The sequence below is a fragment of the Capricornis sumatraensis genome, chromosome 2 (assembly GCF_032405125.1).
Source record: "Capricornis sumatraensis isolate serow.1 chromosome 2, serow.2, whole genome shotgun sequence".
Classification (NCBI taxonomy): Eukaryota; Metazoa; Chordata; class Mammalia; order Artiodactyla; family Bovidae; genus Capricornis; species Capricornis sumatraensis.
The window spans coordinates 116184220-116211503 of NC_091070.1; the positions used below are offsets into that span (position 1 = coordinate 116184220).

General features: G+C 54.7%; 1 protein-coding gene across 4 annotated transcripts; it reads left to right on the forward strand.

Annotated features, from left to right (window-relative positions):
• The first annotated feature begins 1426 nt into the window (after positions 1-1426).
• Positions 1427-25583, forward strand: ARHGEF2 (Rho/Rac guanine nucleotide exchange factor 2). 4 transcript variants are annotated; one of them, XM_068963386.1, is made up of 22 exons: positions 1427-1534; positions 9849-9993; positions 12124-12191; positions 12531-12594; positions 13245-13371; positions 13599-13708; positions 13858-14004; positions 14544-14794; positions 15001-15126; positions 15420-15537; positions 15735-15983; positions 17522-17598; positions 18062-18231; positions 19936-20003; positions 21125-21325; positions 21691-21810; positions 21938-22005; positions 22147-22182; positions 22390-22440; positions 22643-23089; positions 23325-23508; positions 24224-25583. In XM_068963386.1, the coding sequence occupies exons 1-22, from the start codon at positions 1472-1474 to the stop codon at positions 24295-24297; spliced, it is 2964 nt and encodes a 987-aa protein (XP_068819487.1). In that variant the 5' UTR covers positions 1427-1471; the 3' UTR covers positions 24298-25583. The 4 variants fall into 4 exon arrangements, with proteins under 4 accessions (XP_068819487.1, XP_068819488.1, XP_068819489.1 ...); XM_068963387.1 differs by having other exon boundaries at positions 12537-12594; XM_068963388.1 differs by lacking the exon at positions 1427-1534 and adding an exon at positions 1763-1865.
• Positions 25584-27284: the final 1701 nt, after the last annotated feature.

The following is a 27284-nucleotide window of genomic DNA, read 5'->3' on the forward strand; positions in this document are numbered from 1 at the left end:
CTTTCTAGTTTCCATTCAGCCTAGAACTGGGCATGGTTGTTTGCTCTCCTTTTTTTCTGGTCTTTGCTATATAAGGATCCTAAACGGGGGAATGGGTGAAGAAAGAGGTGAAGGAGTTGCTAGGCAGGAGGGGAAGTCAGAGGAACAGCGAAGGGGTGAGGAGCCCAAGGAGCTCAGCCAGTGGTGAGGCAGTGGAGCCCAAAATAGTGGCAGAGGCTAAAATTGGCACCTACAAGAGTGCTGAGCTGGGCTTAAAACCTGCAGCCCGGCCCTGCTGCTGAAGCCCTGCAGGGAGCCGCTGGGTCTGGTTTGGGCCTCCTCTCCTCCCCTCCTTCCTCCACACCTTTGAGGACCAGAGTCAGGGACGACCCTACAAACTTAAGATGCTCTGTTCCAGGACTCTGTGCTTTTGGTTGCTCCAGAGACAGGAGGCTCTGAGAGGTAGAAATGAAGCGCAATGTGAATGATTATAATTCTAGGGGAGGAGGCATTTCCCCCAAAAGGTGGAGGTTGCCTCAGGCTGGGGCAGAGTTTCCAGAAAGTGTGTCCCACTCCACCGTTCCTCCCCGTGGAGCCACTGGCCTTTCTCCAGTGGGGCAGGTTGGCTGCTGGGCTTTCTGGTTCTGGTCTAACTTGCAACAGACAGAACTGGGGTTAGACACAAGGAAGGACTTCCTCAGCGTCTTGGTCCCACAACCCCTGGCCCCAGCCGTCAGTGAAGGCAGAGGCAGGAGGGAAGGGGGTGGGCAGAGTGCAGGCCTGGAAGGCCCCAGAGAGGCTGGGGGCTTGGGGAAGGACTCTCTCTTCCCGGATTCTTCCTCCCGGCCCTGTAAAGAACTAAAACCCAGCCTTTAGTTCCCCTTTGATTTCTCCGCCCTCTCCCCACCCCTGCCTCGATCGTAAAAGGGGGGTCGGTAGGCTCTGGCCTGCTTTGATGGGCCCCCGAAGGCCAGGAAGGAACTGATCCGGGTTCCCTGGAGAGCTGGGAACGGCTGGAATCCTCCGGCCCGCGGGTCTTTCTAGACTGATGGACTGCTTTGGGGGAGGAGAAGGGGAAGGCGAAGATGAACGTGGGGTGAGGGCTACGGGGCGGGCCAGGGAGGGTTTTAGGGAAACTGCAGCCGAGGCGGCTGGGGTTAGAGACCCCCTACACACACACACGCACACACCGGCGCTGGACTGCCAGTCCACGGCCCCCTGTACTCGTGCGAGCTGCCCCTCCACTGACCGAGGCGTCCGGTCCGGCGCGCGGCACTCCGCCCTCCCTCCGCCCCGCCTCCCCCTTTCCTGAGCTCGGGCGGGGGTGGAGACTCGGGTTTGAGGAACTGGCGCTGGGTGCCGGGCGAGGGGAGTCAGACTTCCTGTCCCCCAGACTGACGCGTGCGGGGCAGACCCCTCCCCCGCCCTCCCCCCACAATAGCCGGACGCCTGGGTCCGCGCCGCATCCTCCTGGGCGCCGCTCCATCGGATTATGTCTCGGATCGAATCCCTCACACGGGCGCGGATCGACCGGAGCAAAGAGCTGGCCAGCAAGGTGGGCTCTGAAACCCCTGTCCCTCCCGCCCGCGGTCCTTGGGGTGCCCTTCGATCCCCGGTACCCGTGCGCGGCGCTCCCGGGTCTCCCCGCCTGCTTTCTGGGCGCCAAAATCGGGCGGAGCGATGGCCGGGAAAGCGGCGGGACGCGGTGGGTGGGGACTGTGAGTGAGTGGGGAGGGGGCTGGGGGAGCCGTCGACGCGACCCGCGCCTCCAGCTCGGAGCTGATTCTCCGCTGGGATCCCGGGAGAGAGCAAGCGGACCTGGGGTTGGGCTGCTTCCGATCCGGCGGGACTCGGTGTTTTGGGCCGCGTGAAAGAAAGTTGCTCCGGTAAGGGACGGAGCGGGAACAGGGAGGTGTGTGTGTCGCGGGGGTGGGCGCGGTGAAGGCTCTCGGGGACCCCCTCTCCCAGGGTCCCACCAGGTTGCTCTCTGTGTACCCCCCCGCCCCCCTGCAGTCGCCGGCTCGGTCGTTCCCTCTTTGTCCCCGCCATCCGGCCGAGGGGTGGGAGGGGGTGGTTTCCCAGCTTCCTCCCACCACCAACACCACCCGCATCACCACCCGTGCAAGACAAAAGTCAGCTCCTCCTCTCCTCGCAGATGGACTTTCCAGCTGTGATTCAGTTCTCCCCGCCGGTGGGCGGGTGACTGGGGTCAGGACAGCTTAGGGACAGCTTACTTCCCCCCAAGCCATCACCCTCAGGTGAAGGGAGCAGAGGTCTTTGTGTAGCTAGGATCCTTTCTTCCATCCTTAGGAAGGTTCCTGGGCACCCCAGTTCCTGAAACATCAGGGTCCCCCATCCCTTTTTGCCCCACCAGCTTCCTGAAATAACCTGGAACCTTTAGGCTGACCCACTTGGCACTGTGCCCTCCTCCCTCCTCCCCACCTCTGCTCTTATCTCTTCATCTTGGGACTGTTCTGTCATTTCTAGAGTCTGGATATATAATTAGCCTAGTCCCCCAACCCTATCTGGAGCTCTTGGCCACTCCTTTCCAAGTATCCTTTTTTTCTGCCTTGGTACCCAGGCCCACTGCCAAAGACTGTGACCTCTCCACACCTCAGCCCCCAGGAAATGATGAAGCTGACTTGTCTGTGAATAAGTGAGAGCTGGGAGGAAGGTGGTGCATGCAGACAGCACCTCCCAGCTGCCTGAGGCAGCCACACTATACCCATTATTGGAAAGGCCAAGACCCAGTCCATAGCTGGTTTAATCTCTGGGCACTTTCCAATCCCAGTTTCTGCCCTGGCAGGCAGCCTGTGCTGATCACCATCACTGTCTTCAGGCATGGGGGCGGCACTCCTTCAGAGCCCTCAAAGGTGATGGAACCCTTTTCCCCCACTTCCCTCCTAGCTCCTAGCCTGGCCACCTATCTAGAAACCAAGCTGGGAGAGATCCTGTCCTGAAACTTTTCTTTAGAGGGGCTGGGATAAGATTCTGCTAACAGGAAAGCGACTGGGGGTTTGGGTAGGGCCTAAGACAAACAGAAGTCCAGAGGAGTGACGGCTGAAGTGCGGTGAAACAGCGGGGTGGCAGGCAGGCTCTTCCCAGCCCTGCGCCAGGCCAGGCCCCAGCTATGAAAGTCTGTTTATTTTTCAACCGTTTGAGCTGAGACTCTGGAGTAGCGCCAAGGGGGGAGGAGAGGTTTTTTGAAACCACGGAAATTTGGTTCCACCCTAAAAAGGAAAGCCGTGGGGGCACCGGTGAGGGGCTATAGACAGGGGTTCTGGGAAGGTAGATACTGGGGTCCCTTTTCCGTTATTGGGAGGAGCTGGGGAGCCGGATAACTGGGTCCTGATGCCTTGTGGGGGGTTGCGTTTGTTTGTTTTGTTTTTGGTCATTGGGAGGACTGGGAATCTAGAAGCTTGACTTTTTCCATCCTGGGGTCCTGGGGCTGATCTTGGTTTGGGGGTGTTGGGAAGCTGATTGGGGGTGAGGATGTGGGGGGCTGAGTGGGTAGGTCTGAGAGGGCACGGAGGCCACTGGAGGAGGGTGCTTGTCAGTTTGGGCTGGTCGGAAGGGGAGGGCCACCTCCGGAAAACTGTGGTTACAGAAGAGGGGAGTTGGTTCTTAGCCAACAAACCCTGGATCCCCTCTTCCCCCTCCCCCAAGCACACCAGCTGTCTCCTTTCTTTTTATACTGTGGTGGGAAGGAGAGGGGGCCTGCTGGAAATGAGATAATTGAGGAAGATGGTCTCCCCTGCTGCCTATTTGGGGGGATGCTTCACAGCCAGTCCTGACAGCCCCCGCCCCCCACCATTCCTTGCCTTCCTCCTCGGGACTTCCTTGAAGAAGAAGGAATTTAAGTGGAACCTGCCCCTTTCTCCTTCCCACTCTCCTAGAGTCTATGCAGCTCCCGCACCGCCACCCTTGACTCCTTTCTCTTTTCTCTCCGTTTCTGTTCTTCCAGGCTGTCTTCAGTCCTCCACCCCCTCGTTCTCTGCGCTCTACTTCTTACCTCCACAGGCCCCAAACCCCAGAGGTCCCTTTTCTGTCTTTCCTCCTCTGTTCCCACCTTCCTCCTCCCCCAAACCTTAACTGTCTCCTCTCTCAGAACAAAGAGTCCTTTCCTCCCTAGAAGGAAGCAGGGACCAGAGGATCAGGGGTGGCTCTGGAGGCTAGGGGGTCTCCCCGGAATCTAAAGGACCCCAGCTTTGGAGTGTGGTGGTGGGGGAGAGGAGAGAGACTATTTCTTTGTTCTGGCTGTTGGAGAGGTGGCTGGCTTTGTGTGCGGGACTGGGAGTGGAACTGGAGAGGAGGGCTAGGGGAGCCCTGGAGGGAACTGGCAGTGCTGGCAGTCTGGGAGGGAAGTTGAAGAACTAGGGGGTCTCCGGAGAGGCTGAGGCTTTGCGGGGCATAGGAAAAGATTCTTGGGGTCTTAGAGGTTAGGAAAAGAGCTGAGGGGGAGGGGAGAAGCAAGGATGGGGGAAGGGAGTGTAATGCTTAAGGTAGTGGCCGAGTGACTCCAGGGGGTCTGATGGCGCCTAGAGAGGGACGTGCCTGGGCTGCCCGAGGGATTTCAAGAGGGGTTCAGTCTCAGTCCCTCTGGCTTTCCTGGAACCCCTGACCTTGGAGTCAGGGAGGGCAGATCTGAAGGAGTGAATCCCATGTGTGCACATGCCCTGTCCTGTGTGTTGGTGTGTTTGTGTGTTGCTGTGGGTGTCTGTCTGTGTGCCTATCCCCAGATGCTCTGGGTCACTGTTTTGAATGATGGTCACCAAAGTAGGGGGCTCATTGCACTCTGGACGTGAGGAAGCAGTTCCATTTTTAGCTCAGTCTCTCCTTTGAGGTATCATCTAGGAACGAGAGGGAGCAGATTGGGCATGGTTCCTGGAGCTGGTCAGAGAAATGGCTCAGAGGTGCTGGCTGGACCCTTCTGGGTTTGTTTATGTCTCCTTGGGGGAGGGTGGGGGAGGGGCTGCAGGCAGCAGCTGCCCCCTCCCAACTCAGCCGGCCTGCCCTGTGCCAGGAGGGCAGGGAGTCCTGGCACAGCTATTGTTCGCCTGCACAAATGCCCGTCTGTTTGCATCACTGCCCCCCTCCATCTCTGCTTGTCTTTCTCTCCTGACCCGACAGGTGTGGCCTGGCGGGGGGTGGGGGGGCGGGCTGGGGTTCAGGATGCCTGAGCCTCCCGGTCTCCAGCCCAACTTTATTCCCTATGGCCCTCAGCGCCCCTCTTCTGCTCCACTCGTGTGCCCACCCCCACCGTCCGGTAGCTCATCTTCATTCATCAAGCAAGCGTTTATTAAGTGCCTTTGTGTGTTCAGCGATGTCTTTTTGTGTTATGCTGCTGGCTTTGGTGTTACCGTTTCGGTTTGGCCGCCTTCTCCTCAGCCTTCTGCCTTCATCTTATCATAAAGGAAGCAAAGCCTGGCTGAGACCACTCCGAGCCCTCTTCTCAGTCCCATGGCCAGGAACCCCCTCTCTCATTCCCAGCCCTAGAACCCATCCCTCAGGACTCATGGCCCTTTGCAGCCTATGATTCTGAACCCCTGCTATCCAGGGTCTAAGCCACAGATGACTTGAAATCTAGTAGAACCTTCCAGGGACCTTCTGGCCACCAAGCACGGCCTGGACAGAGACTGTACCACCTTGGGGAAGAGGCTGCTGCCCCTTGGCCTGAGCAGTGGTCATTCTCAGCATCATGTGACTTCTCCAGAGGTCTTGGTTTGGACATACCTGATGAAGGAGCAAGGACACTGACAGCCTAGGCTCTGGAGAGGCGCTCGCTCCTCTGGGTCAGCTCCACCATCCTCTGCTGCCTGCTTGGGAGTATAGGTAGCCAAAGTCCTGGCTTTGGCATTCCTTGGCCTTTGCGTACGTCACTGTTTTCCTCATCTCTCGGCCTGGGAGACTAAGCACAGAGGAAGGGGAGACTGCCTGTGTGTTTGAGCCTGCAGCCTCAATGCCCTCTGCCATTCGCCTAGTCTTTCTCCAAAATGACCCAAGTCTGGGATGCACTACAGTGGAAAGGAAAGTCTTTTTCTGACTTTCAGAGGATACCATCTGAGCCTAAATTCAAAGGAATTAGGAGTGAAGTTCTGGGAGGAGGGAGGAAAGAATAACAAGAGAGGAGGAGACCAGAATTCCCTGGTGGTCCAGTGGTTAAGACTCCACGCTTCCAGGGCACAGGGAACAGGTTCAATCCCTGGTCAGGGAACTAAGATTTCACAAGTGCATGGCTCAGCCAAAGAGAGAGAAAGAGAGGAGGCAGAAGGGGAGACTGAAAGCTCTGAAGCTGTGATAAAGAATGAGGGGCTCCCTAGAGCAGGGGTAAGGGTGCTGCTAGGACCCCTTGTCTTGGTGTCTCACCATCCGTCCATCCTTCTTTACTTCCTTTCTTCCCAAGCATACGTTGAGTGCCTGTTACGTTCCAGCCGTTGTGCTTGGTGCTTACCCGTGCTTTATTCACTTGATCCTTGATGGAGCAGTGGCGGAGATGCAGGCTGTGTGGCAAGACCTTCTGTGAGGGTTTGTAAGAAAGCAGGACTCTGGACACTGAACAGTATAGGACTGAAGGAAGGGCCTCTGAGTTTGCAAGTGGGTGTTGTGGATTGGGGAGCAATGGGCCCTTTTCTTGGTGGACAGATGGGGTCGTGAGGTGAAGGGCTGTCCTGCTGGCTGGTGGGCAGGCAGGTAACGGGTGATCTTAAGAATATTTGGAAAGAGTAGGACAGAGAAACACACAGGGCCATCGACTTGGAGCAGGCAGCCCTGGGGTGCAGGCCCTATGTCCTTCTTGCCTCACCAGCCTGAGCCCTTGGGGAGGGTGCAGACTGCCTCCAGGACAATAGCACTAGGCAGTGCCAGGGCCGCTCGCTGCTGGGCAGTGTCTGTTGGGATGTGCTGCTGCTGTGGCTGCTGCCCGCTGCTGGCCCACCTAGACAGGGGGTCCCTTGGAGAGAGGGTGAGTGTCGAGAGGTGGAGGAGACTGGGCCCTTGGAGCCAGAGAGGGAAGGTCCACAAGAGTCCCTGTCCTCTGGCTGCCCCAGTCCTCTCGCCCTCTTTCCCCGCCTCTTTCCCAGGTGAGTGCTCCTGGAGGCCTGAGGGCAGAAGGCAGAGGGCAGAAGGCAGAGGGCAGAGGTTGGGGGAGGAGAGGGGGAGTTGTAGCGGCGCTGCCGTGGATCTTCAGGGCTGCCCGTTTTGGACTTGACCTTGCTTCAGATATGTCATTTTTTGTTTTTTTAATATAGTTGATTTACCATATTATATTAGTTTTAGTGCTTTTACAGATTATGTATGCTCCGTTAAAGTTGTTACAAGATAACGGCTATAACTCCCGTGCTATGCAATACATCCTCGCTTCTTGTCTGTTTCGCTTTTTTGTTTTTAGTCATGCTGTGAGGATTTTAGTTCCCCAACCAGGGACTGAACCCTCAGTAACGAAATTGCAGAGTCCTAACTACTGGACCACTAGGGAATTCCCTGCTTATCTATTTTATACACAGTAGTTTGTATCTCTTAATCCCATACCCCTAATTTTCCCCTCCCCATGTTGCTCTTTTTAATACAGTCACGGTTTTTTGTTTGCTTACTTTTAATTCAAACATAACAATTCCTCAAACTTTTCTGTTTGTGGGAGGGCAGGTGAGGAGAAGAGAAGGCAGAGCGTAGAGCAATGAGCTGTTTGGACTTGGATTTTGAGGTTCTATGGTGGTGGTGGTGGTTTAGTTGCTAAGTCTTGTCTTAGCAACCCCATGGATGTGGCCTGGCAGGCTCCTCTGTCCATGGGATTTCCCAGGCAAGAATACTAGAGTGGGTTGCCATTTCCTTCTCCAGGGGTTCTTCCTGACCCAGGAATCAAACCTGGGTCTCCTGCATTGCAGGCAGACTCTTTACCGACTGAGCTATGAGGGAAATCTCCCAGGTTCTATAAGGCCATTTTATTCAGAGGAGGATTAGATTTCCTAAAGAGCTATAATTTGGAGCTGGGCACATGGTGGTTAGACCAAAGAGAGAATTTTCTAGTGGCCCAGATAGGTAGGTATCAGAAAAGAAAAAGGGAGGTTAGAGTGAGAGGTTGGTGAGCTCCCTTGACAAGGCCTAGGAGGAGGGGAGGGAGAGGCCAAGAGCAGCAGAGGAGAAGCAAGGGTGGGAAAGAGGTGGGAGGCCAGGGATGGGAAGGAGAGGGTGTTATGGGAAGAGCAGGAGGCTGGGAGGGGAGGAGAAAGGGAAAATGGGTGATTGGTGGGGCATGACCTCAAGAGCTCCAGGCTCTGGTCACCATCAGACACACCTGGGACTTCTGAGGGTTGCCGGGAGAGAGAGGGATCTTGGGGCACCAGGCAGCCCTGAGACCCTCGGGCACCACAGTCCAGTGCCCTCTGGCCCCTGTGCTGTTGACTCATACCATCCCTTCACACTTCCCTTTTCCACCCTCACCCCAAGCCAGTGCGTCTCTTCCCCTCCCCCACCTCCTAACTGATAGAGTGACTTCAGCTGAGAGTCAGGACTGGGCCCCTCACCCCCAAGTCCAGACTGCGGATCCTCCTCTGAGTTTCGATTGGCTGTCCCAGGGCCCCGATAGCGTCATCTGACTTGGGGCTCATCACCCTCGGCCATCAGGATTTCGCTCTTCGCTCTTCGGTTTCTGAGAGAGGCAGGGAGGCCTTGCCAGGAGTGGTCTTGCCATCTCTGCTTCCTGCTCTCAGTTCTCTAAGAGTGGAGGGAAAATCCAGGGATCTGAGGTGACCACTGAGGAGGGTCCCGGAATGGGTGTAAAGTACGGTGTCCCATCTTCTCATCTCCTCAGGTTCAGGGAAAGTTCGGGGGCCTTGAGGAAGGACAGAAGAGAGGTCAGGGAAAAGAACTTGACCTGCAGAGGTGGGAGTCAGGGTGTGAAGCAGGAGATGAGAAAGCTGATGGGAAATGCCTGCTTCTGAGGTTGCGCGGACGAGCCTAGAGAGTGCCCCAGCCAGACAGAGCAGGGCAGGAGGAACTGACGCTGCAGCTGGGACAGAGGGTGGATGCCAGAAAGGACTTCCTAGACCAACTGGGTGAGGAGGAAGAAGGGAGCAATCCTCGGATTTGGAGGGGAGCGTGAGAAGGATAAAAGTTAAACTGCAGAAGAGACTTCCTGCCAGGAATGAGACCTTGATGGCCAAGTTTCCTTTCTTAAAGATCCTGGAGAAGACAAGTGAAGAGATTGAAACCAGGCTCCTCCTCCCTGAGGTTAGCAGGGGACACGCTGCCTCCTGCAGAGAGGCCCTGTGTCCCTGGGCTGAGCAGACATGGAGGCCTCTAAGGTTTGGGATCCTGACCTCCTGTTGAGGGTGGCAATGGAGGCATCCTGCCCCCTTCAGCCAATCTGATAAGGGGATCTCCTGCCCCCCCACTGTGACTGCCACTGCCACAGAGACAGCGGCTCCACCACCGGTTGTCATGGTTATAAGAGGAGCTAACTCCCATAGATTTGAAAGCGCTGGTGAGCTGGCACCTTCTGCTTTGCCTGCTCTCCCCTCCTCTCTGCGCATCTTCTCCCGGCACAGAGAAGAGAGTACAGCAGCTTGGGGGCGAGCAGAGCTAGAGCCGGGAGGTGGAGTGAGGACGCGGAGGTCTAGAGCCGTGGAGATGAGCGGCAACAGGAGGCAACCCAGCCGCAGGGGCCAGGTAGGTCAGGGGCTAGCTCGGCCCCTGGGGATGGCCAGGCACTCCTGGACAGCTACCTCGACACGCTGCGGCAGGCTCTGCTTCAGGAAGTGGTGTGTTTCTGGCAACCCCAGGAAGGCGTTGCTCGCTCACCTCTGGCTCTCTGGACTTCTCAGGCACCCTGGCATCCTCCAGCCTCACTTCCTGTCTCTCTCGCCCCTCTGCAGACCCGGGAAAAGGAGAAGATGAAGGAAGCCAAGGATGCGCGCTACACTAATGGGCACCTCTTCACCACCATCTCCGTTTCGGGCATGACCATGTGCTATGCCTGTAACAAGAGCATCACAGCCAAGGAAGCCCTCATCTGCCCAAGTAAGTTCTTTGGACCCTGAATGTCACTCTGCCTCAGTGCGCTCTGACCCTGGTCCTTCCATCTGTCCTTTCTGCCCTATATCCATAAGGCTCACTCTCTGAGTCCCAAATGCCAGGGCTGGATGCTTGATCCCTTTCTCCCTTTCCTTACGTCTAGGAATAGTGGCGGTCAGAATATGGTATGAGCAGGACTCGGGGGGATGGGGGAGGGGAGGCCAGGGTGGCTCTCCTTGCAGCTGTCGTCCGCTGGGCATCCCCCAGCTCCCCGAACAGCTGCTGAAGGTCAGAGAACTGATTGGAGAAGGAGAAGGAATGTTGTGTGTCTGGGGAGGGGGGTTGGATAAGGGAGCTGGATGGGAGGCTGCCAGCCTTGCAGCTGCTCTGCCGATCTTCCTGGGCCGAACTGGGTGTTCAGGACTTCAGGGTCCCCTTGCCCCCTCCCTTTCTGTTGACTAGGTGGAGGCTGAAATCTCTAAATCTCTGAAGGATTAGGGATAAGGACACTCATCTCAAATTTCTAGTCCGACTGATACGTAGTGAGAAAGAGAGGATATGGTAGCAATGTGTATATTGAGGGAATAGCGGTTAGAACTCCTGACCTTCAGCCACATCTCAGGATAGCCCTGTATTAAGTACAAGCCAAGATTTCTTCCTTCCCCAAGATGCCTGTACAGAGGGTTCCCACCCTGTCCACCCATCCACCCCCAGATTTATGGCAAAGAGCTGCTTCTGGTTTGAGCAGCACGGCCCACTGCGGAAGAGAGGAGCAAAAGCTTTAGCTTCTAAATCTCTATGGAACCTGGCAGGGAACTCCAGACAGAACCAGTGAGGCCTCCCTCCCTCCTCACTGTTCAACTTGAGTTTATGAGGGTGAGGAGGGAACCCCAATCTAGATCCCTCTAGAGACCTGACAAAATCCCCAATCTGGAAGCTCGTTGCCAGGGGAACTGGGGAGGCGGGCAGCAAGCGCTATTTTGAGAGCAGGTGGAAAGCGGAGGTTCGATCCAGAGACACTGGGTGCTGGAGGTCGAGGAGAGCTCCAGCGGGGTGGGCGCAGCCCCAGCCCCCACTTCTGTCTGCCCCTCTGCCCCACCCTGCTTGCCTTGTATTTGTGGAAGTAAGCCTGATGCTGGGTATTGTCTGAAGGAGTTAGCAGAGTTTCCGGTGTTGTTGGATGGGGGAGGGGAAGCTGGAGCCAGCCAAGGGCTGAGGGCAGATCAGGGAGAGGGACAGACAGCCGGCAGTCCCAGTGCCCAGGCACGGCTACCCCTCCTCGCCTCTTCTCTCCTGCCCCACGGCAAGGTGGGCTGGGTGACGAGGGAGAAGCAGATGGAGTGTGGGAGCTGTGGGTTTGCCTTACTTGGAGAACAAGACTCCCCGGGCCCGGAAGGGAGACTGGAGTCATAGCAAGCATAGCTGAGCAGTACAGAAGGCAGGCAGGCGTGGCCGGCAGGGGCAAGGCATGGCCAGTCCCAGCTCTGCTGCTGGATCCATCAGCCTTTGCGTTGCTTAGGCCTAGCCAGGGTTCACCGGCAGACACGTGGCTCCACGTAGAACCCAGACACCCCTGAGTTAAACTCCAGCTCTGCCGCTAGGACCTCTGGCAAATGATTTAAGCTCTCCAGGAGATGGGTTCCTCATCTGTACGATGAGGATCGTTGCATTTGCTAGCATCCACTTGATGTGGCCCATTTCCTCGCTGCCCAGGGGATGTTCATTCCCCTCCCTGCCCCTAGCCCCCATCCCAGCTGCTCCTGTGCCACCTTCTGTTCCGTGGGCGTCCTTTCTGCCATCTGTCATTCTCAACCACCTTTGTGCTTCTTGAGCTCATCTCTGGCAGCCAGTAACCCCTTCTTCCCTCTAGTCCACCTCACAGGTCATCTTTGAGTCGGGATTATCCCCCTCCTATGGCTTAATTGTGGTCCATACCTATCCCCCCTCACTTCATCTCCTGCTTGAAGGAAGGGGGAGGCGGGAGGAGAGGGACTGGGGTGTGGTGATGGCCAAGGAGTCTGGGGAGGGGGCGAGTCTCTGACGGTGTGGCCAGGGGGACATGGGGGTCTGCATGTGGGTGTGTCCTGTCCTGTACCACCCGGCCCTCCCGTCACCCTCTCTACCCCACCCTCCCAGCCTGCAATGTGACTATCCACAACCGCTGTAAAGACACCCTCGCCAACTGTACCAAGGTCAAGCAGAAGGTGAGATGGCAGGGAGGGCAGAGGGCTGGGGGAGAGGGTAGTGAGTGTGTGGTACCCTCGTGCCTATTCCGTTCATTCCTCACCGTGTGTTCCCCAACCCCTCTCCTCTCCACGGGGCAGCCCGACCCTCCACCCTAGGCCTCAGGCCCCGCCAGAGGGGGGCCAGCCTGTTGCTCTGGACACATGCCCTTGGCACTGGGCTCAGCCACCCTGATGCCCTTAGCCATCAAGCCAGCTTTCTCCCGAGGGGGCCAGCCACCCAGCTCCTGTCCTGGGCCCACGGAGGTGACCCTTGGGTGACAGCTGTTCTTGGTGTCTCTCTTGCCCTCTGTCTCACAGCAACAGAAAGCTGCCCTGCTGAAGAACAACACTGCCTTGCAGTCCGTTTCACTTCGCAGTAAGAGTGAGTAGTGAGGGTGCAGGAGCCGCCACAGGACCCTGGCCCACCAGGCCTCTCGGCCCATGGGCTCTGCTGCCCCCTTGAGGTTGTTCCCTGGCACAGCACCTTCCTCCGTTCATCTGGAAGCTGATGGCTGCGGCACAAGGGAGATGGAGACCCATGGGCCTGGGGGCGGGACAGCAGAATTCAAATGAGGTTGAAGGCTTGGGATGACTGGTCATCTGAGCCTGCTCACGCTTTATATTAGTATGATCAGTTATTTACATGGCACTTGGGGATGTTGGCAGAAGTTGTTAAGGGCCAATTCAGAAAGATCTGGTGTGACAGAAAGAACAGGGTGCTTAGTCAGGAAAACTAGAGTCTGAGTCTGTGCTCAGCCACCAGCTGAGTCACCCCAGCCAAGTCTCTTCACCATCCTGAGCTGCAGTTTGCTTATAGGCTTGTGGCTGGGAAGAGATAAGAAAAGCTCTTTGTAACCATTAAAAGTATTGCACAAGTTTATGGGTAGCATTATTATCATCTTTCTCTGACTAGAACTGGGCTAAAGGTGGGGTTGGAGAGGAGGCTTCCTTTCTAGTCCAGGAGCCTGGGAGGCTTGAGTCCCGGGAAGGCACCAGGTTTGAGGCTTGCTTGCTTGGTATCCCCTCCGACAGCTACCACTCGGGAGCGGCCCAGCTCAGCCATCTACCCCTCGGACATCCGGCAGTCCCTGCTCGGCTCCCGCCGTGGCCGCTCCTCCTTGTCTTTAGCCAAAAGCGTCTCCACCACCAATATTGCTGGGTGAGCCTCTGCTTGGGGACAGTAGAACCAGGCAGGCAGAGTGAGGCTGTGGAGACAGGCCGGGGGGAGGGGCTGAGAGATCCTCCCCATCCCTGAGTTCAGAATGATAGACAGGTAAGGAGAACTTGGAGTGACTGCCTCTGGGATGCCGCCTTTGTTCCCCAACCTGGGAAGGGATCTCTCGCCCGAGTCAGTCGGATGATGCAGCCAGGCTCCACTCCCCTCAGACACTTCAATGATGAGTCTCCCCTGGGGCTGCGCCGGATCCTCTCACAGTCCACGGACTCCCTCAACATGCGGAACCGGACACTGTCGGTGGAGTCCCTCATCGACGAAGGTGACCGTGCCCGGACCTGGGGGAGACCCAGGCGTGAGGGGCGGGCGGGAGCTGGCCTGAGAAAGGCAGGGTGGGAAGGGATCCAGAGAAGGGCCCAGGACCCAGGGAAGAGATCTGGGGTCCGAGTCGTTTCCCCGACTCGCGTCCAGGTGCCGAAGTGATCTATAATGAGCTGATGAGTGACTTTGAGATGGATGAGAAGGATTTTGCAGCTGATTCCTGGAGCCTTGCGGTGGATAGCAGCTTCTTGCAGCAGCATAAAAAGGAGGTGATGAAGCAGCAGGATGTCATCTATGGTGAGCCGGGAAGACCACCCCAGACTTCTCTTTTGTCACCGGCCCTGTTTCTCTGTGTCCTTCCTCTGCCAGCCCCTACCTCTCAAAACACTTTCCTTTTATCCCATTGGCCTTCAAGACCCTGCCAGGGATCCCATAAGTAGCTACGAGGTCCACAGCTTTTGGAGCTGTTGACCTCCAAGGCCCTTCTTAATCCCTTCCTTCCAATCAACTCTTAGTCTTTCCTCTCTGCCCATTCCATGCCCAGCTCTGTGCTGGGGACTGTGGGAAGCCTAGACATGTAAGGAACACATGGTTTTTGCCTTTATACCTTGAGATGGCAAGAGTGAGCCCCTCTCAGCCCCTCCCCCTGCCTGTCTCCACAGCCTCATTCTGCCTTGAGATGGCAAGGCATAAAGATAAATGATTAGAAAAATGATCTAAGATCATAACGCAGAATATTAGCCTGGAAGGGAAACTGAAAACCTCTAATGAGCCTGAGGTCTCCAGCCTCGGCCCCACCAGTTGTGGCCAAGCCGAGTGTTCCACCGTCCCCACAGAGCTGATCCAGACAGAGCTTCACCACGTGCGGACACTGAAGATCATGACCCGCCTCTTCCGCACGGGCATGCTGGAAGAGCTGCAGCTGGAGCCGGGAGTGGTCCAGGGCCTGTTCCCCTGTGTGGACGAGCTCACTGACATCCACACGCGCTTCCTCAGCCAGCTGCTGGATCGCCGGCGCCATGCCCTGTGCCCTGGTAGCACCCGGAACTTCGTCATCCATCGCTTGGGGGACCTGCTCATCAGCCAGGTGAGAAAAGCCAGGAGCCCTGGGCAGCAGTCCTGGGTGGGGGTGTGACTAGAGTGGGCATTTCTCATCTCCAGACTCTGGGGGGTGGGGCAGAGAGAGTTGGAAAGGCAGGAAGCCAGCCTGTTTGGCAGGAGGCGAGAGGGCATTGGGGATGAGAGGTGACTTTGGGGGACATGCTGACCCAGCCTTGCTCCCCCAACTTCTAGTTCTCAGGTCCTAGCGCAGAGCAGATGCGGAAGACCTACTCAGAGTTCTGTAGCCGCCACACCAAGGCCTTAAAACTCTATAAGGAGCTGTATGCCCGAGACAAACGTTTCCAGCAGTTCATCCGGGTGAGCAAACCTCTCCAAGACCCACCCTCCGCCTCCTGTAGTGCCCCAGCCCTAGTGGACACAGCTGCTCATTTTTCCAGGGGTAGAGCGAGTGCTTTCGCTCCTTGGGTCCTCACAGTAAACCTGTGACCTTGTGGCCCCATTTTCCAGAGTCATTAACCTCCCGGCCACCAGCATGAGGTAAATGACCAAGTGCAGGCGGGCACCAGGGCTTAGGCTCCAAGTCCAGCGTCCTTTCTGGTGCCCTCCCCGCGGGTGCCCCTCTGGCCCTGAGCCCTGACCTCGCTTTGTAGAAAGTGACCCGCTCGGCGGTGCTGAAGCGGCATGGGGTACAAGAGTGCATTCTGCTAGTGACTCAGCGCATCACCAAGTACCCGGTGCTCATCAACCGCATCCTGCAGCATTCCCACGGTGAGAGGGCGAGTCCAGGAGGGAGGAGGAGGGAGAGGGCTGTCAGGGGTGAGGCGTGGCCCTGGACAACCACCCGGAGGAAGAGGGTCACATATGGAACCCTGGGCAGCCTCTGAAGGCGGCATTGAGATCAGTGGGATGGGGACTGGCGTGAAGCTGGCTGGGCCACCCCTTCCTCACGCCGACCTCGGTGTCAGGGATGGAGGAGGAGCGCCAGGACCTGACCACGGCCCTGGGGCTGGTGAAGGAGCTGCTGTCCAACGTGGACCAGGATGTGCACGAGCTGGAGAAAGGGGCCCGCCTGCAGGAGATCTACAACCGCATGGACCCCCGGGCCCAGGCCCCGGTTCCTGGCAAGGGCCCCTTTGGCCGAGAGGAGCTCCTGCGGCGCAAGCTCATCCACGATGGCTGCCTGCTCTGGAAGACGGCGACTGGGCGCTTCAAAGGTCAGTGGACAGCTTGGCAGACCAGGCAAGAGTCCATGGCCAGAGGGAGAAGCCTCCAAGCTCATAGGACCTCTTTTAATGTAGCCCTGGTGAGACCCAGTGGGAGGAAAATATGTGAGCTCTGTTGTAACAAAAGTCAGAATTCTGGATTTAATTTCATGGGCGATACAAGGACTTCGTTGTCAGGATCTGTTCATTCCTTTGGTCTTTGCGTGCCCAGAAAGCTACCGATTTTGATGAGAAAAACAGAAATTCCAGGATTAGAGGACTAGCCCCAGGTAGTTGGTTCTACCAGCTGGAGTCCCAGCCACTAGGGCTGGGGAATGGGCAGGCACTTTGGGAACACAGCTGAGGAAGGCCCTTGGAGGGGGTGGAGCCCAGGGAAGGGCGGGCCAAGTGGAGAAGAGAAAAGACTGCAGGGAAGGTGTGTTCAGGGCGGGGCGCACTGTCCCAGCCTCTCTTCCCAGACTGTACTGGGCAAGGCTTGCCTACCTAAATCAGAAGAGTCGCAGACCTCAGCTTTAGGTGTGAGGGATGCTACCTGAGGCCAGAGCTTGCCTGCACCTCTGTCCCGTGTCGTGAAGTCCCCACTCCATAGGCTTGAGTATTGCAGGCTTTGCCAGCCACTTTCCTCCATCCCTTTCTCTCCTTCCCATCCCTCCCACGCAGCAGCTAAGAATATAAACCATGGGGGGGTTAAAAATAGCAAGGCTGAAGAGCTTTATTTCTGAAGCCTTTAGCAGAAGCCCTCCCCTTCTGTGTGCCCACAACTTAGAAAGATCTCCAAGGGCAGAGGATGCATGTGTGTTTTCCTGACTGTGACATCTGACTTTCATGGGTTGACCTTTGTCTCCCCCAAGTCTTAAAGCACAGGACCCTGTAGAATGTGAGGGCCTTGAAGGTGGGGCAGAAAAGGAAAATGAAAGCAGGGCCTGCTGTTGTTGAAGGAGATTGGGATTGTTCAACGGTGGGAGAAATGAATAAGGAACCTAACTGTTCCCCTCCCCATGGAGCACAAAATAAGAAGTGGGGAATATGCTGGCGTGGGGGGAATCTTAGACCAAATATCCAAAAAGATCTCATGTCAGTTGTTCAACATGGAACTGAAAGGCTCTGGGAGTCGTTTTACCCTCACAAGAATTCTGGACCCTTTCACACAGAAAAACACACGTGTGATAGATTAATATGTAAAAATTGCTTATGGAACTTTAGAGGATCTACAGAGCCTCTGAAGCCTGATAGCAGACAACCTAGGTGTCGGCAGATCACAGGCTAAGGAGCATTCATTGGATAAAGAGGCTTTTATTCAAGGCCACTGGGTGATGGCTTTATAGGCATCTCTAGCCCAAGAAACTGTTTTGTCTGATGGCACATGTGTCCCCCCCGCCCCCCCACCGTTTCTGAGCTGTAGGAATGGGGAGAGGTGGGAGGTCTGCAAAGGGGGAGGAAACAACCAGAGGGAGAGAGGTCGGGGAAAGGGAAACAGCTGCTCGCATCCTCTAACGCTGACTCTCCTCCTGCCTCCATCCCCCTGCCAGATGTGCTCATGCTGCTGATGACAGATGTGCTGGTGTTTCTCCAAGAGAAGGACCAGAAGTACATCTTTCCTGCCCTGGTGAGACCTTCCACCTTCTTTCTCAGCATAGACAAGTGTTTCAGACCCTTCTTACTTTCCTACCCCGGCCAGGAAATCCTCCAACATCAAATAGCTATTATTGTAACCACTGCCGTAATATAATCAGGAAAAATAAGAAGAGCCAACGCATATAAATATGATCAGAAGGAATAAGAAGAGCCAACGCATATTGTTACTATCTGCAGCCACTTTTTTTACACGTGTTAGGAAGGCACATGATTATCCTCTTTCCGTAGATGAGAAAAGTAAAGCGTAAAGTTAATTAAATTGTCAAAGGTCACAGACGTTTCTAAGTCCTCTCTGGCTGGCACCAGAGTCTGAGCTCTTAACTTATATTCTCGGCTGACTCTTCAATCCTTTGGATACTCCAGGAGGACTGAAGACTCAAATATCCAGGGGTCAGGATTCCCAGCTTTAATCCTTCCTGTGCCCCAATTGGCAGGACAAGCCCTCGGTGGTGTCACTGCAGAATCTCATCGTGCGGGACATCGCTAACCAGGAGAAAGGGATGTTTCTGATCAGTGCGGCACCCCCTGAGATGTACGAGGTCCACACGGCATCCCGGGATGACCGGAGCACCTGGATCCGTGTCATTCAGCAGAGTGTGCGAGTGTGAGTGTGTGCATGGACTTGTCGTTCCTGCAGTTTGGGGCGCTGGACCACAGCACTCCCAGGGAACAGAACCCAGGGTTCAGAAGTGGAAGGAGAGGCCAGGAGAGAGACAAGATGGCCCAAGGCAGGCAAGGTCATCTATGTTCTCTTGCCCGGTAAAGTTGCATTTTATACAGTGACAACCCCAACCGCCTTCTGAATGCACCATGAGCTGACAAGCCAAAGGAATACTTTAAGTTGGCACGTGCTGGCATGCCTGCCAGTCAGCAGTACAGTTTCACCTCCATTAACATCTTAGTCTGTAGGCAGTGGGCCATTATTTGGATTGTATTGTCTTTTACCTTCATTTTCTAAAAATGAATGAAAAAGAGAATAATGAAAAAAAAAGAAAAAAAGGATAATGAAAGCATTGATACTAGCGATCAGAGGGGCAAGACTGAAACAAACTCCATCCGATAGAGGCTACAAAGAAATCATTTTGTGTGCAAATCTCTGGCTTCTGTTGGACACACATCAGATCTGAGTATGTGTTTGTTGTGATCAAAGAAAGTAAAGAGGCTTCCTTGGTGGCTCAGACGAAGAGCTGCCTTCAATGCAGACAAAAATTCAAGTGCATGTAAAATGTCGAAAATGGATTCTCAGGCTTCCCTGGCGGCTCAGTGACAAAGAATCCTTCCGCCAGTGCAGGAGACACAGGTTCAATCCCTGATCCGGGAAGATCCCACATGCCTCGCAGCAGCTGACCCCGTGCCCCACGACTACTGAGCCTGTGCTCTAGAGTCTAGGAACTGCAGCTGCTGAGTCCACGGGCTGCAGCTACTGAAGCCCGAGCGCCCTAGGGCCCATCCTCCACAGCAGCAAAAGCCACCACGGTGAGGAGCCTGTACACCGTGACTAGCAAATAGCCCCCACTTGCCACACCTAGAGAAAAGGCCTGTGCAGCCGCTAAGACCCAGCACAGCCAAAAATAAATAAACAAAACTTTAAAAAAGAAAAGAAAGTGCATTCTCAAGGATAATGCCTGAAAAATAAACTCAATTAGGATGTTTATGATTTTTTTTTATACTTTTCAGGGAATGGATTCTTCTCTACTTTATAATATATAAACCTATATATATTTTCTCACTTCTGCAATTTAGACTTTTGAACAAATTTTTCAGAAATTTGTGCAAAAATATGAAATTACCTGTTCTGGTAAAACAAGACCAAAGTTCCTATCCCATTGACAGACGATCTATAGCGGCCTCTTTATTAATAATGTTAATATTTGTAGTCGTGAAACCATGATTCATGATAATTGTTTTATTGAGCTTATCCCACGTTCAAAGCACTAGTATATTATTTCATTTAATCCTCATACAAAAAAAAACAAACTGTGAGGAAGATATCATCCCTGTTTCTCATATGAAGAAATAGAGAGGTTACCACCTGGTAAACTGCAGAGCCAGAATCTGAGCCCAGTGTGCTTGACACCAAAACCTGCAGTTGTCCTTCCGCACTACGCTGCCTCTCTGGGTGACTTGCGGAGAGGCACTGGCAAGTAGACGCAGATTGTCAGCGCCAGGAAAAGGATGAAGCCAGGGCGCGGAGCTGACGAGTCTTATCGGGGAAGTATAGAGCATGTTTGGGAAGGAGGGAAGGCAGATTCCTGGTGTGTAACCTAGCTTCCTTCCCCGAACCCCACCCAACCTGTGATCCCTCCAGATGCCCATCCAGGGAGGACTTCCCCCTGATTGAGACAGAGGATGAGGCTTACCTCCGGCGTATCAAGAGTAAGTCCAGGGGAGTTTGGGGGAGAATGGATGCATGTATACGTATGGCTGAGTCCCTTAGCTGTCTATCTGAAACCATCACAGAACTGTTAATCGGCTAAATTCCAATACCAAATAAAAAGTTTGATAAAAAAAATTACATGACGTTTTCAAAAAACAAACAGAAAACAGTAAGTCTACCCACAGAGCTTGTTTAAATAATTTATCAGTATGATATATCCACACAGGGGAATACTATCTTAAAATGAGGTAGCTGTATGAGGGCTGATGTAGACCCACAACCAGAACATTTAGTTAAGTGAGAAGAGCAAGGTTTAAAACACTGTGAAGTATATGCTGTCACCAGCGTTGGGGATAGATATGTGCCATGCATTTTGTGTATACGTGTGGAGTGTCTCTAGGAGGATATTATTACTGTGGTTCCTCTGGGAAGGGAAACTAGGAATAACAGGATTAAGATACTGAGTTTTTTTTGCCATAGATCCGTATGTTAACTGGGGGTGTGATCTAACTGCTATACAAAAAAATCAACAGAAACCATTTGGTCACATGAGGTAGATTATTTCTCTCCACTTACCAGTCCAGAAGCGAGAAGTGCAGGGTGGTAGTGCAGCTGTGCCCTCTTTGTCATGAAGATTCCCCGCCTCTATGGCCGCATCACTCCTCCAGCTTCCGCTCTCACATCTGCATCCCAGCTAGCAAGGAGGGTTCGAGGACGAGGAGAGTTTATACTCATTTCTTTTAAGGCCAGATCAGGAAGACATTCCCATCTACTGGTCAGAATTTAGTCCTGTGGCAATGCCTAACTGCAAGGCAGGTTGGGAAATGGCGTGTAACTGGGCAGCCACACGCCCAGAGGAAACTTGCACTCCTTCTGTAATGAAAACATGGGGAGATGAAAGCTGGTGGACAGCCTGCAGGCCCTGCTACATGCTTTCGTTTTGAAGACAACACTGCATGTGTTACTCATTCCCCCCAAAAAAGTTCTCTTCTTTTGCATAAATGCCAAAAAAACCCAAAATGCAGTCCTGCCGCCCTGTCCATACCTGGCTCCTCATCCCTGGGGCTGCCCCTCCACTCCCAGTGGCTCTTCCAGGTGCTCACCTGTCTCTCATCCACAGTGGAGCTGCAGCAGAAAGACCGGGCCCTGGTGGAGCTGCTGCAGGAGAAGGTTGGGCTATTTGCCGAGATGACCCACTTCCAGGTGGAAGAGGATGGCGGCAGCGGGGTGCCCCAGCCCACCCTGCCCAGGGGCCTCTTCCGCTCTGAGTCCCTTGAGTCCCCTCGTGGCGAGCGGCTACTGCAGGACGCCATCCGTGAGGGTGAGGGAGCTTCTGGGGAAGAATCTGGACTCACCTCTTCGCCATCACACAATAGGGACACATGGCTAGACAAGGGGAATGTCCATCCCATAGTCTGGAACTCCCCCAAGTGCCTGTTGGGTGCTGGATGCCAGGAATGGCGGGGGAAGATGGCCCTTGCTACTGTTTGCCACCTCTCATCCTGCGCACCCCTGGGCACTTTAACGATCTTTTCCTCGTACGTGGTGTTGGCACTGAGACCCCATTAGCTGTGCAGGGGGCATTTCCCTAGACGCCTGCATGTCCTGTGAACTGAGTGAACAGCAGCCCCTCCCACCCACTGCAGAATTCCATCCCTTCTGTCCTCACCTCTTCTTTCCGCACAGTGGAGGGCCTGAAAGACCTGCTGGTAGGGCCTGGAGTGGAGCTGCTCTTGACACCCCGGGAACCGTCCTTGCCCGTGGAGCCAGATAGCGGTGGTAACACAAGTCCTGGAGTCACTGCCAGTGAGTGCCCGGGTAGGGGACCACGGCAGGTGGGAGGAGTTAAAGAGAATGAGGTGGTACCAAGGTCTGAGTGGTGTCAGGGTGCTGGGGCAGCGAGGTCGCTGCATCATTTTCCCCTTCTCAACAGATGGTGAGGCCAGAACCTTCAATGGATCCATTGAGCTCTGCAGAGCCGACTCAGACTCCAGCCAGAAGGTGGGTTTCAGGAGGTGTCAGGACTTAGCTAGAGGGTGGGAAATGGACTGCTGGCCTATAGACCCTTGACACAGAGCTATCAGGGACAGGCACCAGGGACTCGTGTGTCTGCTGATGCCCCATCCTTGCCCGTTTCTGCAGGATCGAAATGGAAATCAGCTGAGATCTCCCCAGGAGGTGAGATGGGCTTGCGATGGTATGGGAGACTGAAAGAGGGGTTACTCTCAGCTGAGAAACTGGAGCCCAGTTTGGAGTGGGGGGTGCTGTATATACCTCAAAATACCTGCAGTCTTATTGTCCCCACACCCACACTTATTCAACTTCTGGTCAGTTCTCCCATCCTGAAGCTTGGACTCTGTTCCCCAACCCCTCCTCTGTCCTCAGGAAGCGTTGCAGCGATTGGTCAATCTCTATGGACTCCTGCATGGCCTACAGGTCAGTGAGGGTAGGGGCTCCAGTGAGAATGGGAGGGACTGGGCCAGAGCTGCCCACTTAGCTAGAGCAGAACCATCCTAACAGGCCTGTCTAAGCCTTCCTCTGATTCAAGCTCTATGGGACTCAAAAGCTGGGCCCTGGGGAGTGAGGGATAGAAGAAATGGGATTCTGATACATCCCTTCATCTCCATTCCACCCGCAGGCGGCTGTGGCCCAGCAGGACACTTTGATGGAAGCCCGGTTCCCTGAGGGCCCCGAGCGGCGGGAAAAGCTGACCAGAGCCAATTCCCGGGATGGGGAGGCTGGCAGAGCTGGGGGCGTCCCTGTGGCTCCTGAAAAGCAGGCTACGGAACTGGCGTTGCTGCAGCGGCAACACGCGCTCTTGCAGGAGGAGCTGCGGCGCTGCCGACGGCTCGGCGAGGAGCGCGCGACTGAGGCCGGCAGCTTGGAAGCCCGGCTCCGGGAGAGCGAGCAGGCCCGCGCCCTGCTGGAGCGGGAGGCCGAGGAGGCTCGCAGGCAGCTGGCCGCCTTGGGCCACACGGAACCCCCACTCGTGGCTGAGGCCCCCTGGGCCCGCCGGCCTCTGGATCCGCGGCGTCGGAGCCTCCCTGCTGGTGATGCCCTGTACTTGAGTTTCACACCCCCACAGGTAAGGACTCTTGAAGTAGTGAACTAACCTGGGGTGGACATCAGGGTCCAGGAGAGAATCTGAGAGGAACTGGAGGCCAAATGAAATCAGGCATTAAACTTGAGAAGGATATTAGGATACTAATGGGAGGGCTGAACAATTTCGATGGGTGCAGAAAGAAATCAGTCAGTGGTAGAGTCAAGTCTTCACACTGCTCATTCCTGGACCTCCTGCTTTTTCTGCCTGCTGTCCATAGCCCAGCAGGGGCCACGACCGCCTGGATTTGCCTGTGACTATTCGCTCCGTCCATCGACCCTTTGAGGATCGAGAGAGGCAGGAGCTGGGCAGCCCCGACGAGCGGCTGCAAGATAGCAGTGACCCTGACACCGGCAGCGAGGAGGAGGGCGGCAGCCGTCTGTCTCCACCCCATAGTCCACGAGGTGAGGTCCTGGCAGAGACGCGGCGTAGAAACGGGGTGTAACCTGGGTACAGACCTTTGGGCTGTAGCTTCCAAGTGGAGCCTGCATTGGAAAGCACAGGAATGTTTAACCAACCACTGAGCTCCACAGTCACTCTTGGGACGGGCCTAGAGTGCTTCCTGGTTTGCCTCCTGGTAAACAGGTAGTGGATCTCTCAGAAGCAGAAAATGTAGGGGCCTCTGCTCCAGTAGGTCCATGATTCCAAACCTTTTCAAGCAGAAATAGATTTTCAGAGTGAAAAAATGTCAAAGACCTCCAAGTTCTTATAGCTGGCTCAGGAAATACAAAATAACCCGAAGCTACTGTGACTTCGTATAATACTCATCTTAAAATATTTTGTATCTTATTAACCATATTGTATCTCCATGTAGTTAACAAGCTACCTAGGTATGGATCCATTATTCTGTGGATAGCTTTCCCATCACCCGGGGATTACAGACCTCTGCCATCCCTCCCTGGAGAATCCCAGGGACGGCGGAGCCTGGTGGGCTGCTGTCTATGGGGTCACACAGAGTCGGACACGACTGAAGTGACTTAGCAGCGGCGGCAGCAGCAGCAGCCATCCCTCCCAGCTCTCTGAGCTGCTCAGCCCACAGACAGGGAGGCATCCGTGTAGGGGTTTGGCTGATCACAGGAGCCTCTGTTCACTCACTGACTTTGCCCCTTCCTCCTCCAGATTTCACCCGAATGCAGGACATCCCGGAAGAGACTGAGAGCCGAGATGGGGAGCCTTTAGCTTCCGAGAGCTAAGGGGGCCCCTCCCCCCACTCGGTGTCCCCTGAAGAACATTGCTGAGGGAGGCAAACCTTGGGGACTCCAATCTGCCAATGACAAGGGAACATTTGAAAGAACTGCTTACTGTCCTTGCCATCTCTTGGTATTCTTGGATACCTGGGGGCCATTTAGGAAGCTGGGGGAATTAAGCCACAGTGCCCCCTGCTGGCATCCAGAAGCTACACTGCAGATGCCAATTTTTCATGCCTTCTTCCCTCTACTTTAGGAAAATTTATTTATTTATTGTTTATTAGTTACGGAGGGAGAGGGGAGATTTAGAGGACCAGGGACATGGGAACCAAGCCATAGGGAACAGGGGGCCTTGTCCTTTAACACTACTGGGGTTTATTCAGGCTTAACCATGCAGCTGCTGGGTTCTAGCCCTGACACCCCTCCTGAGCAACACCCATCTTTGAGGAGAGGCTGCAGCCGTAAGCCCCTACTGCCCCTTCAGGAAGGGCTGTGGTCAGGGCCATGTCCCTCTCACCTTCCCCTCAACCTCTGACTGCTGTTCCCCCTTCTCTCTGTCTTCTGTGGAAACCCCAGGAACTTAACCTGGCTTCCTAGAGTTGATGGAATAGAGGCTGAGGTGGCCACAATGGTTTGTTGGGGGATGAGGGGGAAAACTCACAGGGACCAGAATGTTTTTTTTTGTTGTTGTTGTTGTTTTCTTTTTTTTGTACCAAAGCCAACTGCACGTGTTTTATATTTTTAAGAGAAGATTGTAGGCAATTAGAAATTGCAGCCTTCTATCTCTAAATCTCTGAAGAACTTGAGGGATGGGGGGAGCATTGACTTCTCCACTCATCCGTAGTAATGGGGGCCCCATTCTGACCTCTTCCCCAGTCATTTGGAAAAACAGTTCTAGGGTGAGTTGGGAAATCTCTCCAAGCCCTGACCTCACCCCCACCTCAGCAACCATGACCTGAAACCTCAGTGTGAATTTGGGGGATTTTTCAGTGGATCGCCCCTTGCTCAGTGGCCACCAGCCCCGGCCAGTTTTCTGCCAATTTGATTATTTTAAAAAAAGGAAAAAAATAGAAAGTCGGGGGTGGGGGGGATAAAACAGGGAAAATTAAAGTCCTGGAACCCCAGGAAGTGCTGTCTGTTAATATCCACGAGTTCTGAGGATGCTGGTGATGAGGACAGCCAGGGAGGGCCCTGTGTTCCTCTGAAAGGAGCCTCTTCCTCTCCCAGGAGGGGCGACTGCCTCCCTGAAGACACAGGGCACTAACAGAAGAAACTGGTGCCAACCTGTTTTTGTTGTCATCTGTGATACTCACAAATACAAGGATAAAAATGAAGGGGCACTTAGGTTCCAGTGGCTGTTGGGGGGGTTCCAATATTAAAAAACCTGTTTCCATCTCACTGGCATGCCGTGCTCAGAATTACATCAGCCTCTTGCCCCCTTCCCTCCCTTTCTGCACAGCTGCAGTTCTTCGCATGTCCCCTCAGATTCAGCCCTCACTCTGCCCTTGTTCTTCGCAGTGTCAGAATCCTGGGGTAACCTCTTTAAGACAGTTCCCCTCTCCCCTCATGGGAGCTGCTCATTTGCTCTTTGCATTTGGAGAGGCAGTGAGAGATTAGGTAGGTTTCGGTTCTTATTTTTGGTTAATTTTTTGCTTCCTGTTTCTGGTTAATAGCCTGCTCTGGGGCTGTGGGGGAGGGAGGCTAAGAGCGGCCAGCGTTGTCTAAATGCTGGTAGAGCACATAGACTTCTGTTGGAGCCCATGGAGTAAGATGAGAAGAATGGGGCTCGCAACCTCAGCTGGAAAGAGGAATTGAAACCACATGGGGTGTGGGCAGGCTTGGGGGAGCAGCCAGCACCCTCCACTCCTGTAATTCTCATCTATTGGCATCTGGCCTTGACGAGGTGCTTTCTCATCTGTCACAGAGTCTGTGAGGTAACAATTGTTCTCATTTTATAGACAAGGAAACCTGGCCACAGAGGGTTGCCAGGCCAGCAGAGCAGCCAGGGAAGGGCCAGTCCTAGCTGCAGCCCCCCGCTTCCCCTTCTCGGTTGCTCTGCAGAAACACACCGGCGCGCCAGGTTTCCAACACACTGGCCCATGGCTCAGCAGCTGGGACCCAGCGCCGAAAAGGCAGATCGGGGGACGTTAGCATCCAAAGACCACCAGAAAGGGAATGCAGGCTCCTCCAGTGTTCTCACGGGTCCAGTGAAGGGTGCTGGTCGGCAGGAAACAGGAGCCTGGAGACAGAGCCCAGGGCTTGAGTTGGGAGAAGCCCACAGCTCACAGGACAGCTTTGCTGTCCCTCCTGCTATCCCTGGGCTGAAACCCCCTCATCCTCGATCCCAGAACATGACACGACTTTCTCTGACATGGCACTCACATCTCTCACCATTTCTGTCAGTTTCCCCCTCTCTGTTCCCATTTTGGGAAGCGGTCTTGCTCTCTGTCGGTCCTGTGCTCCAGAGCCCAGCCTCTTGCCACAGTAGTGCTGCCTTTCCATTGCACTGTCCCCTCCATCTCCCATCCCTAAGGGTGGGTTTGCATGCATTCATTCACCTCTGACTTGGACCTGTTTAAACTTTGTCAATATTTACCTCCGGGTCCCATAAAACCCATAAAGCACTGATGCCCCCAGAGGAGCCAATATCCGGAGCCCCAACAGGGCCACTGGAGGAGCTGCAGGGGGTGGGAAGACGGGCACTTGAGTAGGGGAGGATTTTCCATCCTGAATTGGCTGGGAACAGATCTGGAGTTTTGATACCAGTTTAAACATTATCAGAGAGAGGAAATTAAACATCAAGAGGCTAATTAAATCTCTTTAGCATGGCTTAATATGTTGTGAATTAGGTGACTCTTTAGAGCCTCTTCTGTTCAGCAACTGGATGGAGCTGGTGCAGGGGGGTGCCCCTTCCAGAGGTAGCTCCACGCACTTGGGAGGCGCTGTGCCCAGCTATTGCCCTGGGATCTTGAGTGGCCAGAGTCCTCCTGGGT

Coding starts and splice junctions, on each gene's coding strand:
- ARHGEF2 (XM_068963386.1), top strand. CDS start 1,472: ATGTCTCGGATCGAATCCCTCACACGGGCGCGGATCGACCGGAGCAAA. Junction 21,326..21,690: donor GCAGGACGCCATCCGTGAGG/GTGAGGGAGCTT, acceptor CTTTCCGCACAG/TGGAGGGCCTGAAAGACCTG. Junction 22,441..22,642: donor GACTCCTGCATGGCCTACAG/GTCAGTGAGGGT, acceptor TTCCACCCGCAG/GCGGCTGTGGCCCAGCAGGA.